Source organism: Balaenoptera acutorostrata, chromosome 14 (genome assembly GCF_949987535.1).
Source record: "Balaenoptera acutorostrata chromosome 14, mBalAcu1.1, whole genome shotgun sequence".
Classification (NCBI taxonomy): Eukaryota; Metazoa; Chordata; class Mammalia; order Artiodactyla; family Balaenopteridae; genus Balaenoptera; species Balaenoptera acutorostrata.
In genome coordinates, this window is record NC_080077.1 from 51,477,618 (window position 1) to 51,497,432 (window position 19,815).

At 40.2% G+C, this 19,815-nt stretch overlaps 2 protein-coding genes across 2 annotated transcripts in view; both read right to left on the reverse strand.

Annotated features, from left to right (window-relative positions):
- Window positions 1-420: 420 nt before the first annotated feature.
- The window catches only part of CEP57L1 (centrosomal protein 57 like 1), a 99,662-nt gene continuing 80,267 nt past the window's right edge, over window positions 421-19,815 (reverse strand). Inside the window, exon 10 of the mRNA XM_057528098.1 lies at window positions 421-703. Coding sequence (XP_057384081.1) covers window positions 640-703 — 64 coding nt within the window. The 3' untranslated portion in view covers window positions 421-639. The remainder of the gene's footprint in view (window positions 704-19,815) is intronic.
- Window positions 716-19,815, reverse strand: part of LOC102999776 (putative uncharacterized protein C6orf183) — a 43,765-nt gene continuing 24,665 nt past the window's right edge. The window contains exons 3-8 of the mRNA XM_007190665.2: window positions 15,299-15,462; window positions 12,310-12,382; window positions 11,805-11,915; window positions 3,810-4,004; window positions 2,581-2,734; window positions 716-1,293 (exon numbers count right to left, since the gene is read on the reverse strand). Coding sequence (XP_007190727.2) covers window positions 1,079-1,293; window positions 2,581-2,734; window positions 3,810-4,004; window positions 11,805-11,915; window positions 12,310-12,382; window positions 15,299-15,444 — 894 coding nt within the window. The 5' untranslated portion in view covers window positions 15,445-15,462 and the 3' untranslated portion in view covers window positions 716-1,078. The remainder of the gene's footprint in view (window positions 1,294-2,580; window positions 2,735-3,809; window positions 4,005-11,804; window positions 11,916-12,309; window positions 12,383-15,298; window positions 15,463-19,815) is intronic.

Genomic DNA, 19,815 nt, shown 5'->3' on the forward strand with positions numbered 1-19,815 from the left:
CTTTTGTTATCACCGATGATAGTCTACTGTGCCATAAACTACTCTTATTTATTTGGACTCTTTTTAAACACCATCTTGTTCCGATTCTGGTTTTTGTCTATCATAATACTTGCTGATAATGAGGGTGAGGATATTCCCATAGGAGCACTCTCTGCTGAAGACAGTGCTGCTGCTGATATGAAAAGAAAGACAAAAGCTAAACATCATCACCTTCAAAGAAACCAGAGGACATGTAATACCACTGGTTCCAGTGAGCTTAAAGAGTCTGTGTTACATACTAATAAAAATAATCCTAGGAAAATAATGCTGGAACAAATACACATGGATGCAAAACTGCAAGGTCACAGCAAATAGTGATAGAGGAAACAGTGGCTCCTTCTTACACAAAGAGTGTTCAAAAACATACAGATTTTTTTTTTTTTTTTTAATTTTATAGCTACTTTATTTATTTATTTATTTATTTTTGGCTGTGTTGGGTCTTCGGTTCGTGCGAGGGCTTTCTCTGGTTACGGCAAGTGGGGGCCACTCTTCATCGCGGTGCGGGGACCGCTCTTCATCGCGATGCGCGGGCCTTTCACTGTCGCGGCCCCTCCCGTTGCGGGGCACAGGCTCCAGACGCGCAGGCTCAGTAGTTGTGGCTCACGGGCCCAGCCGCTCCGCGGCATGTGGGATCCTCCCAGACCAGGGCTCGAACCCGTGTCCCCTGCATTAGCAGGCAGATTCTCAACCACTGCGCCACCAGGGAAGCCCCAAACATACAGATTTGATCTTTGACTTTTTGGATTAATCAACTTACTATTTTTACCTAGAAAATATATATATTTACAAATATTATACAACCAGAGCTAGAAAAATATCTTTATTGTTGAAACTCTGGTTGAAAACTTATTATTATTAACCTACCATTTTCTTTAAGTTCCACTGAAAAATAATCCTACAATCTCTCTGGGCTGGATATTCAAGGGTCTCATAACTCTTACAGAGAGAAAGTTCAACTGCTAGTCTAAATCTCACTTATTACATTTTATCACTCTAGAAACAATTGTGGCAGTATGAATATTCAACTTTGTGGCAAATACTAGTATTTTCTTTTATGAACACCTATATTTGTATTAAGAAAGAATCCATAAAGTACCAAGGAAAAATGTTCTATCTCCTTAGAAGCATCCCTTAGTTCTTCAATGTCATATGGGATACAGAAATGGGAGAGCAGGAGCCTCAGCTGAGGTTTCAGTTCTTCTGTTTCTGTTGTGTGTTGAGGCAGAAAGAAAGCAGCTTCTGTTCTTGTTGGCCCTGAAAAAAATCCAAAATCAAGAGCATTAACACCAATGAACACCAGTCAGGGAGAGAAAAAGGAGAGTCCTTTGAGATAACTGGAGTCAGGGCCTCTTCTGCTGATGGGGAAGACCATTCTGCTCCATGCCCAACCTTCTCTTCCACAACTTGTAGACTGTCCCACACTCAGCCAGGCCTATCTGACAAACTCTTGGTGCTGGCTTTCTGGGGGAGGTAGCTGGGACTCTCCCTTCTCACAGCCTGCAGGAGAAACCCAACATATCCTTTGGGGAATGACTTAGTGGGAACAGAACTACCTATAGTCCTTTGGGGTAAACAAAGAATATGATTTATAAGCTAACAAACAAATTAGGAGAAGCTGAGAACCTTCACCTCCTTTTGCCTGGCTCACTCCTACTCATCTCTAAGCACCCAGGTTGGACTTCCCCCTTGAGATGCTTTCTCTGATTCCCCACAGCTGGGTTGGCTGCCTCTCCAGGTGCACCTGGTAAATTCATCACTCAGAGTAAAAACCTGATCAGGTTTCTAAGTCATCTGTAATACAAGGTAAGGGCAAGAAGACTATTAAATTGATTCAGATAAGCAAAGTCTTTAAAAATCATGTAAAATTAAAAATGAAAAGAACCTCAGAGATCACTTCATCTGAAAGGTTTATTATGGAGATGAGTAAATTGAGGCCCAAGGAGATGAAATGACCTAAACATGCAGGCTCACAGTGAGGCCACAACAGAATAGGCCTAGAGCTCAGTACTCCCAACTTCAAGTTCATTGCTTTTTTCCTCTTTTTTAATTGTCTAGTTATAAAGATGGAGATAATAATTTCTTTTCTTTTTTTTTGGCAGCCCCACATGGTATATGGGATCTTAGTTCCCTGACCAGGGATCGAACACGCACCCCCTGCATTGGAAGTGTGGAGTCTTAGCCACTGGATGGCCAGAAGTCCCCAGGATGGAGATGATAATTTCTAAGGGAAGTGTTTGTTATTTTCTTCCATCAGAAAATATTAAATTAACACTTGTTAATTAAGAAGATACAATTTTGGGGAATTCCCTGGTGGTCCACTGGTTAGGACTCGGTGCTTTCACTGCTGAGGCCCAGGTTCCATCCGTGGTTGGGGAACTAAGATCCCACAGGCTGAGTGGCGTGGCCAAATTAAAAAAAAAAAAGATATAACTTTTTGGTATATAGAGAAATTTCAAACAAGATCAGGTGACAAAACAGCACATGTGCAAAATCACAATCTTCTTTTTTCCACATTTCCCAAGGGGAAAGAAGACTTCTTACCTGAAACGCTGGTATTCATAGAGCCTGGAGATGCAGAACCCTGGATGTCAGGGTCAATGTCATTGACAGGGACCGTTTCATTTTCCTGACCAACCTTGGGGACTTCGTCAACAGCTACACTCAGCACTTTGGAGATGGGCAAATACTGGAGGGCCTACAGAAGGGGACAACCAAGAGATCACACATCAACTCAGTTCTCACAGAAGCTTCCCGACTTTGTTTCAGGAGCAGCCCTTGGCTTTGTAGAGGAGGAAGGAGATGGTGGTGGGCCTCAGTAACTTGCTCAATCATTAAAGGTAAATCTAGAGCTGGGGGACCTGGTGATATCACCACCTCTAAGTGGCCTTAACCTCTAGGCAGGTCTACATTGATCAACCACCCATAATGGACAAGGCGTCGTGTGAGGTGCTAGAGATACAAAGGTAAATAAGATATGGACCAAATTCAAAGAGTTCAGAGTTTAGTGGGGAACCCAGGACTTATGAGCAGATCATTACTATCATTACTATACCATGTGACAGGGAAGAGATGATTCAGAGGTAGACCACATAGTGACTGACTGGGGAAGGGATGATGTCAGGATGATGGCCAGGTTTCGTGGTTGGTTGTATCAGTGAGATGAGGTATAGAGGAGTAAGAAAAGATTAGGTGGCAAAACAGTAATCTTTCTAAAACAAACATGTGGTCACGTCACTCCTTTCTGATGCCTCTATCTTGTGTTAGGGCCTCTCCTCTGTGACTCTCTTTACTCTGTGATTATACTTACCACACTGTATTTAAGTTGACTATTTATTTGCCCTTTTTCCTACCATCCTGTGACCCACTTACTTTTCAGCAAAGATTACATATTCCCTACATGGCCCAGGATATGTACCTGGCATAAATTAGACCCTCACTAGATGTTGCTGAATAAAAAAGTGGATCTACATTAGAGAGCATAAATCCAGAACAAGAGGATGAAAACAAGAACTTATAGCGTGAATATGAAATAGTTTAACAGAAACATCTTTGAGAAAGCTAAATGGAGTAATTTCATTAGAGCAAGGTTCCAAAAGAAAAAAGTTTCAAAGGTCTCAAAGAAAAAAGCTAGTGACCCATTATTTTCCTGTCATTTGTAAGGCAGATGGAACACAGAAACTGACAATCCAAAACTAAGTGAGAGGTGTGAGAAAACAATGTGCTGCCCATCCTGGGAAGGCACTGCATCATCATATAACTGTTTCACGTACCTGCAGGTAGTGGTGGATAGTCATGAGTGAGTGTAGGTGACACAATAACCAATTTGTGTAAACAGTCAGGTCTTCCTGTGCCACTAAGTTAGGAGGATTGTTTTTTCCCATAAGGAAGTTTTCTCGTGCAACAGACAATCTATCAGCTCTCTGAAGGGCATCATTGTACTCCTGCATAATGTAGGCAACTTGTTTCTGTTTAAGAGAGATGCAAAGACAGAACTTGGTTATTTACAAGCCTTATTTCTTGTGTCATTTGCTTCCCAGTACAGTGTAATACTGTTTGGGAACCAAATAAGAGGCTTTTGGAATATCAAAATTCTTCCATATTTTGAATTTGACTGACAAGGACAGCGGTCAGTCACATTCTTAGGACTTTGAAGGAGAGTGACCCAGCACAGAGTCAGTGCACAAGGATATTTTGTAACTGGAGTTGACTTCTTAGATTTTTACCTATAGCCTATGAAGAAAAATGCATTTTCTATAATATAAAGCTTCCTTCAAATCTCATTCTTAAAAATAGGTACCATTATCTTCTGCCACAGGCAGAACTGGCAAGTAAAGGCATACACTAGTTCCCTTCCCATCTTTAGCTACCACTTGAAAAGAAATTGACAAGATACACTGTGGGAATGTAAACTGGTACATCTATTATGAAAACAGTATGGAAATTCCTCAAAAAATTAAAAACAGAACTACCTTATGATCCAGCAATTCCACTTCTGGGTATACATCCAAAGAAAACAAAATCAGTATCTTGAAGAGATATCTGTATTCCCATGTTCAATTGCAGCATTATTCACAATAGCCAAGATATAAAAACCTGAGTCTGTTGATGGATGAACGGATAAAGAAGATGTGGTACATACACATATAATGGAGTATTATTCAGCCATGAGGAAGAGAGGAATCCTAATATTTGTAACAACATGAATAAATATGGAAGACATTATGCTAAGTGGAATAAGCCAGAGAAAAAGACAAATACTGTATGGTATCCCTTGTATGTGGAAGCTGAAAAAAAAAAAAAGTCGAACTCATAAAAGCAGAGAATAGAACAGTGGTAGCCAGGGGCTGGGGGGCTGGGGGAAAAGGGGAGATGTTGGCCAAAGGGTACAAATTTACAGTTATGTAGGATGAATAAGTCTAGAGATATAATGTACAAGCATGATGACTATACTTAATAATAGCCCATAGGTTCTGTTCATGGGCCTCCTACCTTATAAAAAGGATACAGTTGCTCCATGATCTTACTGTGATGGCAAAATCTCTTCCACCTAAGCATGTGTAAATATTTACTCTGGGCCAGCTGGGTAATTCTCTCTGTATAATACTTTAACAACAACAAGAAAAATTAACACTTAACCACCATGTCATTTCTCAAGTCCTAAGATGCCTTAGGAAAGCAGCCCAACTTCTTTCTACCTTTCAAAATACTCCTATGTTTGTTTTCTGTGCTTTGTCCAGGATTTTTTAGGAACAACCTGGAGGAGTGAGATTACTTCATGTTTGTGGAACTGGAAGTCTCAAAAAGGCCATTTTTTAAGCACTTGCTTAGTTTACTATCTGGAGTCTCCCCCAGGTTGTCAAAAGTCATGAATCTTGTACTTCAACAATTTACAACCCAGACTCTGCCCTGAATAGATGCATAGTAAGATACATAAACAGGTGAATCAAATGCATACATAATAAGAGGAAATAATGGCACCCCAAATTTTTATAGGGCTTCATGGTTTACAGAGTATTTTCTACATATCTATATATACATATATATTCTTATACATTTACTAATTACATGTATACATTTACTACTTAAAACATATTTATATTACTTTATAAATAAATATATATAACTCAAAGATGTTGCAAGGTGGGTGGAGTACATATTGTTATTTAAAAAAAAAAATAAAGGCTGTTTGGTTAAGATTCTTACCAAGGTGGAAAGAAAAAATGAACACTCAGAATACAATTATAACAGGAAGACTGGATTAAATCTTAAGAACACAAATAATGGGAAAATAAGTCTGATTGTTTTGGAAAGATGTATTTTCTATATGAAGATAATAAAATTGAGAAACCTGTCTCAAAATTGATTTGGAGGGTCTTCCCTGGTGGCGCAGTGGTTGAGGGTCTGCCTGCCAGTGCAGGGGACACAGGTTCGATCCCTGGTCCGGGAGGATCCCACATGCCGCAGAGCAACTAAGCCCGTGTGGCACAACTACTGAGCCTGTGCTCTGGAGCCCGTGAGCCACAACTACTGAGCCTGCATGCCACAACTACTGAAGCCCGCGTGCCTAGAGCCTGTGCTCCACAACGAGAGAAGCCACTGCAATGACAAGCCGGCGCGCCGCAACGAAGAGTAGCCCCCGCTCTCCGCAACTAGAGAAAGCCCACGCGCAGCAACGAAGACCCAACACAGCCAAAAATAAATAAATAAATAAAATTAATTTATTAAAGAAAAAAATTGATTTGGAGAGAAGAGCTCTCCAATTAAAGAGGGTGGGGAGGGAGGGGGGAACCAATAAAAATAAAACAAAACAAAAAAAACCAAACCTGGTTCACCATTCAAATTTAAATGAAGCAAGTAGGCATTTTGCCATTCCAACAGATTGTAGTTTCATTTATCAGTTGGTGAACAATTTTAGCAGTGACATAAAAGCCTATAAAATTATCTAAAGCTAAGCTTAAAATTTTTTTTTAAACTGAGGTTTATGAGTCTAAAATACAAAGCACATTACAAGTGAGATTACAGCTTCTAACCTTAGACCAAGAATTTTACTTATACTTAAAGGTAGTCAGATAAGCCAACTCTTTTAAAATATTTTATTTCTGATAAAAATAACAGTGGCTATGATGGAATAAATAGGGCCAGACTTACCCTTCCATCATAAACAACTAGAAAATAGGACAAATTATACAAGGCAACTGTTTTCTGACATGGGATAACAGACAATGCAGGACTCTTGCCCTTGAGAGAAAGGAAAAAAATGAAATGAGCCCTGGTTTTCTGCCTGAAGAAGGCAGTTTTTGAACCATAGAGTAGGAAAGCAGAGCAGATGGTCTCTCCGAAATCAAGTTTGCGAAGCTGAGTCAGCTGGAGTTTGCAGGGCAGAGTACTGGAGAAGAGAAAGTTATGCAGAAAAAGGGCTCCAGAAATCTGCATAGAGATCCCTTTGAGTTTTTTGCTGACTATTAAGCCCTGAATACAGAGGGCAAAACTCCATGAGGCTGTGCAAAGAATAACTAACTAGGGAACTGTAAACTGAACATTTCTCAGAGTTCAAACAGGACTAGGAGATGTTCAAGTTTCAATCAGACAGGGTGAAGAGTCCTCACTGAATACCTGGGGTATTCAGCAGAGACATGAGAGGGGTGACAATTTAGTAAGAAAAATAAACTATCTCTAGAGTAAAGGTAACTCTAAACCTGCTCTAACAAAGCTTAAAAACCAAGCCTTGTAAGTGTGAAGCTGATCTAAAACTTAATTGCCTGCAAGAATAAAGTCCAACATCTTTAAAGGAATACAAAACAAAATCAGCATTCAGTAATGTAAAACTGCAATGCCCAGTGTCCAAAAAAATTACTAGACATGCAAAGAAGCAGGAAAATATGACCCACAAGCAGGAGAAAAATTAATGAAGAGAAACAGACCCAGAAATGGCACCAGTGAGGAAATTAGCAAACAAGGACTTTAAAAGGGATTTTATTAATATGCTCAGTATGTTCAAGAATTGAAAGGAAAATGTGAACATAAGAGAAACGAAAACTATTAAAAATAATGAAATAGGGACTTCCCTGGTAGCACAGTGGTTAAGAATCCACCTGCCAATGCAGGGGACATGGGTTCAAGCCCTGGCCTGGGAAGATCTCACATGCCACGGAGCAACTAAGCCCGTGTGCCACAACTACTGAGCCTGCACTCTAGAGCCTGCAAGCCACAACTACTGAGCCTGAGTGCCACAACAACTGAAGCCTGCACACCTAGAGCCTGTGCTCCACAACAAAAGAAGCCACTGCAGTGAGAAGCCCATGCACTGCAACAAAGAGTAGCCCCCGCTCGCCACAACTAGAGAAAGCCTGCGTGCAGCAACAAAGACCCAACGCAGCCAAAATAAATAAATAAATAAATAAATTTATATAAGAAAAATAATGAAATAGAACTTCTAGAAATGAAAGCTATAATATATGAAATAAAAAATTCATTGGATGGGATTAACAGCAGATTAGACAGTGTAGAAGAAATGATTAGTAAACTTGAAGATATAGCAATAGAAACTATACAAAAGGAAGCACTGGGGGAAAAAAAGACAGAAAAAAATTTAACAGAGCCTCAATGACTTATGGAACAATATGAAGTAATTTAACATATATATCACTGGAGTCCCAGACGGAGGGATAAAGATAGAAAATATATTTGGAGGAGGGACCTTCAAGATGGCAGAGGAGTAAGACGTGGAGATCACCTTCCTCCCCACAAATACATCAAAAATACATCTACATGTGGAACAACTCCTACAGAACACCTACAGAATGCTGGCAGAAGACCTCAGACTTCCCAAAAGGCAAGAAAATCCCCACGTACCTGGGTAGGGCAAAAGAAGAAAGAAAAAACAGAGGCAAAAGAATAGGGAACTGCACTTCTGGGAGGGAGCTGTGAAGGAGGAAAAGTTTCCACACACTAGGAAGCCCCTTCACTGGTGGAGATGGGGGAGTGGGCGGCGGGGGGGGAAGCTTCAGAGCCACAGAGGAGAGTGCAGCAACAGGGGTGCAGAGGGCAAAGCGGAGAGATTCCCGCATAGAGGATCGGTGCCGACCAGCACTCACCAGCCCGAGAGGCTTGTCTGCTCACCCGCTGGGGTGGGCGGGGGCTGGGAGCTGAGGCTCAGGCTTCGGTCGGATCCCAGGGAGACGACTGGAGTTGGCTGCGTGAACACAGCCTGAAGGGGTCTAGTGCGCCACAGCTAGCCGGGAGGGAGTCTGGGAAAAGGTCTGGAACTGCCTAAGAGGCAAGAGACCATTGTCTCGGGGTGCACAAGGAGAGGGAATTCAGAGCACCGCCTAAGCGAGCTCCAGAGACAGGCGTGAGCCGTGGCTATCAGAGCAGACACCAGAGACGGGCATGAAGATGCTAAGGCTGCTGCTGCAGCCACCAAGAAGCCTGTGTGCAAGCACAGGTCACTCTCCACACCTCCCCTCCCAGGAGCCTGTGCATCCCACCATGGCCAGGGTCCCGTGATCCAGGGACAACTTCCCCCGGAGAACACACGGCGTGCCTCAGGCTGTTGCAACGTGATGTGACGCTGGCCTCTGCCACCTCAGGCTCGCCCTGCATTCCATACCCCTCCCTCCTCCCCCGGCCTGAGTGAGCCAGAGCCCCCTAATCAGCTGCTACTTTAACCCCGTCCTGTCTGAGCAAAGAACAGACGCCCTCAGGTGACCTACATGCAGAGGCAGGGCCAATCCAAAGATGAACCCCAGGAGCTGTGCGGACAAACAAGAGAAAGGGAAATCTCTCCCAGCAGCCTCAGGAGCAGAGGATTAAATCTCCACAATCAACTTGATGTACGCTGCATCTGTGGAATACCTGAATAGACAACGAATCATCCCAAAATTGAGGCAGTGGACTTTGGGAGCAACTTTAGACTTGGGGTTTGCTTTCTGCATCTAATTTGTTTCTGGTTTTATGTTTATTTTAGTTTAGTATTTAGAGTTTATTATCACTGGTAGATTTGTTTATTGATTTGGTTGCTCTCTTTTTTTTAGTATATGTATATTTTTTTCCTTTTTCTCTTTTTGTGAGTGTGTATGTGTATGCTTCTTTGTGTGATTTTGTCTGTATAGCTTTGCTTTCACCATTTGTCCTAGGGTTCTGTCTGTCTGGTTTTTTTTTTTTTTGGTATAGTTTTTAGCACTTGTTATCATTGGTGGATTTGTTTTTTGGTTTGGTGGCTCTCTTCTTTCTTTTTTTATTACTTTTTTATATTTTATTTTTAATAATTTTTTAATTTTTAATTTTAATAACTATTTAATTTTATTTTTTCTTTCTGTCTTTTTTTTTTCTCCCTTTTCTTCTGAGCCAAGTGGCTGACAGGTTCTTGGTGCTCTGGCCAGGTGTCAGGACTGAGCCTCTGAGGTGGGAGAGCCGAGTGCAGGACATTGGTCCACCAGAGACCTCCTAGCCCCACGTAATATCAATCAGCGAAAGCTCTCCCAGAGATCTCCATCTCAACGCTAAGACCCAGCTCCACTCAACAACAAGCAAGCTACAGTGCTGGACACCCTATGCCAAACAACTAGCAAGACAGGAACACAACCCCACTCATTAGCAGAGAGGCTGCCAAAAATCATAATAAGTTCACAGACACCCCAAAACACACCACCGGATGCGGTCCTATCCACCAGAAAGACAAGATCCAGCCTCATCCACCAGAACACAGGCACCAGTCCCCTCCACCAGGAAGCCTACACAAAGCACTGAACCAACCGTACCCATTGGGGGCAGACACCAAAAACAACAGGAACTACGAACCTGCAGCCTGCGAAAAGGAGACCCCCAACACAGTAAGTTAAACAAAATGAGAAGACAGAGAAATATGCAGCAGATGAAGGAGCAAGATAAGAACCCACCAGACCAAACAAATGAAGAGGAAATAGGCAGTCTACCTGAAAAATAAATCAGAGTTATGATAGTAAAGATGATCCAAAATCTTGGAAATAGAATGGAGAAAATACAAGAACCGTTTAAGAAGGGCCTAGAAGAACTAAAGAGCAAACAAACAATGATGGACAACACAATAAATGAAATTAAAAATTCTCTAGAAAGAATCAATAGCAGAATAACTGAGGCAGAAGAACGGATAAGTGACCTGGAAGATAAAATAGTGGAAATAACTACTGCAGAGCAGAATAAAGAAAAAAGAATGAAAACAATTGAGGACAGTCTCAGAGACCTCTGGGACAACATTAAATGCACCAACATTCGAATTATAGGGGTCCCAGAAGAAGAAGAGAAAAACAAAGGGACTGAGAAAATATTTGAAGAGATTATAGTTGAAAACTTCCCTAATATGGGAAAGGAAACAGCCAATCAAGTCCAGGAAGCGCAGAGAGTCCCATACAGGATAAATCCAAGGAGAAACATGCCAAGACACATTAATCAAACTATCAAAAATTAAATACAAAGAAAAAATATTAAAAGCAGCAAGGGAAAAGCAACAAATATCGTACAAAGGAATCCCCATAAGGTTAACAGCTGATCTTTCAGCAGAAACTCTGTAAGCCAGAAGGGAGTGGCAGGACACATTAAAAGTGATGAAAGGGAAAAACCTACAACCAAGATTACTCTACCTAGCAAGGATCTCATTCAGATCTGACAGAGAAATTAAAACCTTTACAGACAAGCAAAAGCTAAGAGAATTCAGCACCACCAAACCAGCTTTACAACAAATGCTAAAGGAACCTCTCTAGTCAGGAAACACAAGAGAAGGAAAAGACCAACAATAACAAACCCAAAACAATTAAGAAGATGGTAATAGGAACATACATACTGATAACTACCTTAAGTGTAAATGGATTAATTTTAGGCACTTCTAGTTTTTTTTCACTTTTATTATAATGCTGCAATAATAATCTTTATGGAAAATCTTTCCCCCCAGGTTGTGAGTTATTTTCTTAAGAGAGATTTCCAGAATCTTCCCTAGGTCAGCCAACAGTTTTTGAGGTTTGCAACTATCTTAGTCAATGTTGTATTGCTTCATAATACCAGCACAGGGAGTAACTAGCAGAAACTTAGTAATTGTTTAGTGACTGTAACTGAGCTGAACTTAAATGGCGTGGGTCTCTAACAAAGAAGAGCATTTATATTAACCAGGTTCTGCAAACCACACATATAGAGAAAATCCTACCCTGGCCAGAGGACATACCAGAAAGCCAGCTTTGTTCATACATTTCTACCAAATTCCAGATCTACTTTTCAAATTGCAAAATGACTCTTACCTGCAACAGAAGCAAAGGTAAATTTTCAGGAGTGTACTCTCTCCTTAGGCAGCTCTCTAGCTCCCTCTGCATGACATCTGCTTGAATAACAAGGGGTTTTGACTCAGCCACCTGAACCCGGGGTTGGGGGTGTGGGGAACGGAGCAAGCAAACAAAAGGAAAGAAGGAAATCTATCAGTGTCTATGACAGAAAATGGCATATAATTTCTGATAGTTTTTATACAACACATTATGCTGTTACACCTGTTTCCAAATAATGAATTTTAACACCACAAATCAAGGAACTGTAAAGTTTAAAACACTACAAAAATCAGGTATCTCCAAAGAAGTATTGGCCTGCTCTGATCCAGCAGTGAGCTGAATATTGGGCTGTTTTGTCTTTGTAACCACTGTCAATAAGATCAGCTGTTTGTTTGCAAAAATAAGCTTTCCCTGCTAACAGTTTCCAACAAGTTAGCAAATTCTAATTTATTGTTGTGTTGAAATAGCTCACTGTTCTACTCACCTGTAAAGTTTTCTTTAGAGCCAGTTCCCTTTCTCTTCTAAAGTAAGAAATGTCCTTTGGCATTCGAACAGAGCTGCGGAAAGTTTTATGCAATAGAAGCTGTAATTATAGAAGCTATAATAAATCAGATTAAAGATAGGCCCTGATTAATCTGTAACTCCACAACTGCTCATTTCTAAATAAGTATATCGTATTATACTGGAATGTTGGGGGCATGTAAAGGCCACAGGCTTCTGTCTTAGTCAGAATCTCTCTTGTGTACACCTCATGCCAGTTAAACCTTTCCCTGGGCCGGTTTTTCTCTCCTTCTCATACAAACATAGTCTTTCCACTACCCCTGATTTACCTCTTTATTTCTGACAATAGTAAGGGTGTTTCTTTCCCCCACCCACATTTCCTTCAGTAACCACAGTTCTAACAACTACTGTGCTTATCTGACCTCTATCTTACCGTAGCTGACACATAAAATCATTATCTAATAATTTAAACAAAATGTTTTTATTTTTGTGCTCTTGCTCAATTATCTAGAGGGTGAAAATGACCCTTAAATATCAAACATGAAATACTTTGGAAATTACTTTAACCAAACTTTCTGCTTCAGAAAAATTATATATCCCTAGGAAAAGCATAGCAGAAGTGCCTGCTTAAGCACCCTCATTGACTGCTGTCCAAGCCCAATCATGAGGAAGTTGTTTGCACCAAAGGCTCTGACATGAGGAGGTACAAGCAGCACTGGCTGGGGCCTGATAAGAGGTTGGATCCTGGGTCAGGAAGAGGAGCGCTCTCCCCACTGGGTGTAAGATATACCCCAAGGCTTGGCAGCTTTGGGAACATTGCAACCATGGAGCAGATGTTACTTCCTTAAGATGGGACTTTGGGAACACTGGCAAGGGAGCCACAGGAGATAGTTCTGGAACACATGTGAGAAACCACCTTGAGATCTGAGGGGGATTGTAGTCAGTAAAGTATGGTTAATGTTCATATGACTGTTATCAGTCCCCATGGATAAGTTTTAAGGGAAGATGAAAATAGACTTGCCAGCAGTTCACCCCACTGGAGGCAGTGGTCCTGTGAAACCAACACCAGGCTGACAGTCAGGAGGTCCCTCAGCCACGTGAGGCTAAGCAACCTATTGATCCATTTGTGTTGAATTCACAACTGCAGTTGGAATAATGCCTTCCCTTATCTCCTCATGTCTTGGTTTTGATGGAAAAAAGACACAAGCTCTGAAAGGGTAAAAGCATTAATAAATCAAAGGTATAACTTCTGTGATTACTGGGTACCTGAATTCTGGCTGCAGCCTCATGGAGGTGGAGAACCAGTAACCACCTAGAAAGGGGACCAGCTACTAAAGGCAGTCAGAGAAACAGAAGAAACCCATCCCTTCCCTGCCCTTTGGTCTTCTAATTCTTTGGCATGCTGGGAGATTGGGTGGGGTTCTGGGTTTAGTTCTCTGACCCACTCTTGCTCAGACCATGCCTCTCCTCTCAGTTAACCTCAAAGTGTCTGTGAATGACCTAAAAGAGATAGGTGAACATGGTATGTACATCAACCCAAAAAAAGAGATTCACTCATTTGTTCATCAACATACATCAACGTACATTCATTCATCTATGCATTCGGCAAGCATCTATGAAGCACTTAACAACCACAAAGACCTGGGCTTATGGGGGCAAGATGAGGGAAAGAATGGGAAAGAAGGAAGGAAGCTAGGAAGGAAAGAAGGAAGGGAGGGAGGGAGGGAGGGAAGAAGGAAAGATGACTAAGGCACAGTTATCCTCCAGTTCTCAATAGATTTTGTAGTCTAGTAGGAAATGAGAATTCTAAAGTTATTATCAGGAGTGGATATTTTCCATGGACTCCAGAACCAAGCACAACACCTGGCAAACAGAAGATGATCAATAAATGTTTGCTAGATTAATATTTAGACTCTTCAGGTCCAGTGTTTGGTGGTTTCGGGGAGTGGAGAAATACAGGTATCCAGAGATTCCCCATCACTCTGTCCTAAAAGGGACTTCAGGGAACCTTTCTTACCACAATGCACAGTGGGCAGCCCCTTGCCTGACACTCTGACATTTAAGTTTTAACAATATCAACACTTGACCTTTGCATGGTGTTTTATAGTTTTCAAAGTGCTTTAGCGTGCATGATCTCAACTGACCTTTATAAGGTAGGCAAGGTACAGATTTTTAACCTTTCAAATAAAGGAACAAAAGCTGGGAGAAATTACGACTTGCATGGTTCCATTCCCTTTCCACTTCATCACACAATCCTTGATCTGCTTCATATACCTCAGGGCTTTAAATACCAAATTATAAAATACACTAAATACTGGTTCTTCAGAATCATCTTTGGAAGGAGGTACTAATGTACCTACTTCCTGCTTCTTCTCCAGACCTTCCCTCTCCAACCTTCCCCATCCACATTGTGTTTACTCAGCTACTCAACCTAAAAGGGTCCTTATAACTGCTCCTTTTGATCAATTGTGGCAGTAGCAGAAACAGAGGAGTTTGAATGTCCTGGGCCCATGAGGGCTGATCTGGCTAAAAGAATTTGATTGCTATTGTTGGCAGCATTTACCTATAGAATAGCTCCTAACAGAACATCATTTTGCAGAATTCATTATCAAACACCTCATATTATTTTTGTTTTGAAATTTCTCATCAAAATCAAGGTCAAATTCAGTTAAAATATCATTGGAGAAAATGAGATTTCATTGACTATGATTTGTATAGTAGCTTCTGGAACTTTAAGACAATGATATTTGTGAGATGTAAGAGCACTTTTCCTTTTTCTTTGGTAGCACAATGCCTCTAAATGCCTTGACAATTCTAGAATATAGGAAAACCTTAGGGGCAGCGGTTAAGTCTGAGCTTGAGATGATGCCAATCGTCCAAGTAAAAAGGAGAGGGGGTTCTGATGGAGACTATGGGATGAGAGTAGGGGTTAAAGCCCCTGAAGACCATGCCTTCACACGGCCATTATTTACCTGTAAGCTCGATGAGTTGACCCCTGAAGAGTCCCGTGTTTTTCTACCTCAGACTTCAGTTCTGTCAATTGCACAGCCAGTTCTTTTTCCAACACCTGGATCCTTTCTGTGGAAACAATCTTGTAACTTTCATCCATGGTTTGCATTTACTAATTTTCTGATCCCTGAAAAAAAGAGAGAACAAAATTTGTGGCCGACTTTCTCAGTGACCATTAACCAGTGCATGGGACTTTGTCTATCATTGTCCAAGAAATCATGTCAGTTTTGTCGAAATGTATCCTTTTGTAATGTGGAGAAACAGCTGGACCAGACTGCTGTCATTTATGAGTTAATTACCATTTGGTAAATAGTAGAGAAAACATAACATAGGTTAGAATATCCATTGACCATCTTTGTTCAGCCCAGCTCACCTTTAGAAACATCTCTGTTCCAGCTTTGACTGTGAGGGTTTATTAAATGAGTTTGCATCCACCCTGCCTGACTTCTGTAGTCTTCATAAAGGCTGTGAAGGTGATTACACACTAAATGTTATGAGTGGTGGTTACTGCTTTCTAATATCACTTCAGCTGGAACAAACAATAGATGTGCACAGGATCCCTCTGCTTGCCTGAAGTAAATCTCCATAAGCCTTTTTGAAGGTATGAGCTTCTGACCAGGGGTAACAGACTGAGGGTGCAGGTCTATGTTGCACAATCATGATCCATGTACTTTTGGGTTTGGAAGAAAATCACGCTTACGCATTTGAATGTGTTTTCTTAATTCTGAATGCTGATATTTGTCATATAGCTTTTACAATGAAATAAAATAGTTGATAACCACCTCCTACCCCCACTGCCACCCCAGTTCACAGCCTGTCAGATTCAACACAATTGTTTGCTAAGTACTTAGTGTCAATATTTCAATGAACGACATAGATTAACTTCATGACCCAGAATGAGACCCACGAATTGCAGGAGATTCAGTAGATGATGTGTTTCTTGTGCTACTGCTGCCCTCATCTGTCCTGGACAAGAAGGGGTAAAGTCACAAGAAGGGGTAAAATATTTAAACTTTCCTTTTTTCCTTTGACATTTCTAAGATTTTCATTTTCAGAGGTATTTCATTTTCTTAAGTTACTCTGCTGCCTTTTCAACAAATAGGAAAGATGTAGAGATGTTTTGTGTAGAGGCTACCTTTGGGAGCCTATTCATTCTTTTTATAAATATTAAAAATGGAAATGAGCATTGTGTTCAGTCTAGGTTGTGAACCTGCAGAGTTATAAATCTGTCATGTTTGGCACGCTGCTGGAGCTCAATAAAATGCACTGTTGTTGTTCTCAGCAAAAGTAAAATGTTGTTATGAAAAATATTTGCCACTTGGCAGTGTCCTTTCAAGTTGGGCAAACAGTTAAACAGCTGCCTTAACAGCTGCATTCCAACCAGCAGCCAAGAGGGGCAGCAACACAGACTGACATTTTTCTCCCAGAGGATGGATTTTCTGCCCTTATTTCCTGATCACTTTCAACACTTCACAGCTCAGAAATGAGAACATTTAATCCTGCATCATTTAGCTTGTTACACAGTCAAGTACAGTATTCACAAAATTAACATAAGGAGAGGTTGGTCTTTGCCAACTGTCCATGAAATGCATCCAACCCAGAGGAATCCATGCCTGCTGAGCCCTCATGGCTAATGTTAAAGAGACAAACAACTGTTTATTTATTTATTTTTAACGTTTTTATTGGAGTATAATTGCTTTACAATGGTGTGTTAGTTTCTGCTTTATAACAAAGTGAATCAGTTATACATATACATATATCCCCATATCTCTTCCCTCTTACGTCTCCCTCCCTCCCACCCTCCCTATCCCACCCATCTAGCTGGTCACAATGCACTGAGCTGGTCTCCCTGTGCTATGAGACTGCTTCCCACTAGCTATCTATTTTACATTTGGTAGTGTATATATGTCCATATATACACTACCACTCTCTCACTTTGTCCCAGCTTACCCTTCCCCCTCCCTGTGTCCTCAAGTCCATTCTCTAGTAGGTCTGCGTCTTTATTCCCATCTTGCCCCTAGGTTCTTCATGACCATTTTTTTTTTTTTTTTTTTTTTAGATTCCATATATATATGTGTTAGCATACGGTATTTGTTTTTCTCTTTCTGACTTACTTCACTCTGTATGACAGGTTCTAGGTCCACAACAGTTTATTTTGGGAGGGGGAAAGATGGGTTCCATTTATTGAGTACCTACTCTGCGTGAGACAGGCACTGGGCCCTCATTTAACGTCTCAGAAAAGAGATTCTCAAGAATTGTTTCAATAGTGTCTTTTAAAAAACAAATACATTTAATTAACTATCGACTATAAACAAACAAACCAAACCCCCCCCTTTTTTTAAAGTGGGTTTAAAAAGTGGTACAATCTAAGCTCTAAGGAAAAGATGGTAAGATTAGCTTGGGTAGGGTTTGAGGGTGTTTAATAGGTAAAGTGGGCTTCAATGGGGTTAAAGCAGGAATGTTTAGAAGAGAAATAATGAAAAACTTTAGAGTCTTACAGGGAAATGTATAATGCATGTCAAAAACTTCAAAGTGACTACCAAAAGAATGGAAATGCAACACAGAGCTTCCCAAACAAGCAGGGGTGAGGGATAGGAAATGGGCCTTTTAAATCCAATAGAAGGCAGGAAAAGAGAAAAAAGGAAACAAAAAGAAGTATGGTAGAAATAAGTTCAAATATATCAGTAACTATAATAAATGTAAATGGATAAAGCCCATCTATCAAAACACATAAATTAGCACAGTTCTGAACATTTTTAAAACCCCTAAAATTTGGTAATGTCATGGGTACCAAAATAAAACAATGATTTTTATTCTAGCAAATGCTAGAATAGAATTTAAACTGTAAGCAAACTGGCCCTGTATCACCATGGGGCAATTCAATCTTCTTCACAAAGATCTGCAAGGTACTCCATAACTTCCCTGGGTAAACCATTTTTGATGCTTGGTCATCTTTGATCATCAACATGTTCTTCCTGTGTACAAATGAAATTTCTCCTGTTACACATTATATACCATCTTCTGGATCAGTAGGAGTAAGACTAACTGTTTTAACAAAAAGACACAGTCATCAGTGGCTTAAAGAAAAAAATTGTTTAAATGTGTCTAATGTAATGTGTTTGGTAAATGTGTGTAAACTGTCTGTTCCTCTTGGACATTCAAGGACCCTGTTTCCTTCCAAGTCAGTTCCACCATCCCCTAGGCATTTTTCAGACAAACACATTAGTGTTTTCTCTTCAGTGTGGCTACAGAACATGACCTTTAGTTGGGTGAGGGGACACACAAGACATATATTTGATGTTCTGAATTGGATAACCTGCATCTACTTCTAGTTTACCGAGAGCTTTGTTTTGTTTTTCTTGAATGGGTATTGAATTGTGTCAGTTGCTTTTTCAGCATCTATTGAGGTAGCCATGTGATTTTCCTCATTTATTTTTTTAATGTGGTGAATTTCACAGATTTTCTGTTGTTAATACAAAACTGCTTTCTTGGAATAAATCCCACTTGGCAATGATCTGTTATCCTTTTTTTTTTTTAAAGAAAAATGGACTCATTTTGCTACTATGTTGTTTAGGATTTTTGCATTTATGTTCATGAGAACAATTGGCCTGTCATTTTCTTAAAATGTTCATGTCAGGTTTTGGTATCAAGATTATACTACCCTCTTACTGTTCCTTTCTCCTCTATATTCCAAGAAAGTTTAAGGTTGGTATTATTTCTTCCTTAAATATTTGGAATAATTCATCTGTGAAACATCTCAGCCTGAAATTTTCTTTATGGGAGGGTTTTAAATTACAGATCCAAAATTTTTAACAGATTATGATTATTCACATTTTTGTTTCTTTTTTAAATGCATTTTAATACATTTTTTAAAAGAGCATCTCATCTAAGTTGATTTTTTTTGGTGTAAGGTTATTCATAATACCCTTTTATATTACATTTTTAACAGCTATGTTGAGATATAATTAATACACCATACAATTAACCTGCTTAAAGTGAACAATTCAATGATTTTTAGTGTATTCACAGTGGTGCAACTATCACCACAATTCATTTTAGAACATTTTCATCACCCAAAAAAGAAACCCCATATCCATTAGCAGTCACTCCCCATTTTTCTCTAAGCCACCCCACCCCCCAGCAGTAGGCAACCACTAACTTACTTTCTATCTCTATAGATTTGCCCATTCTGGAAACTTTATATAAATGGAATCATATAATACATGGTCTTTTGTGACTGGCTTCTTTTATTTCCCATAATGTTTTCAAAGTTCATCCACATTTTAGCATGTATCAGTATACCAGTCCTTTTTTATGGCTGTATATTATTCCATTATATGGTTATAATACCACTTTTGTTTACTGGTTCATCAGTTGGTGGAAATTTGGGTTGTTTCCAGTTTTTGGCTATTATAAATAATGTTGCTATAAATATCCAAGTCAAAGTTTTCGCCAGACTCTTTTCCAAAGCAGGGGCACC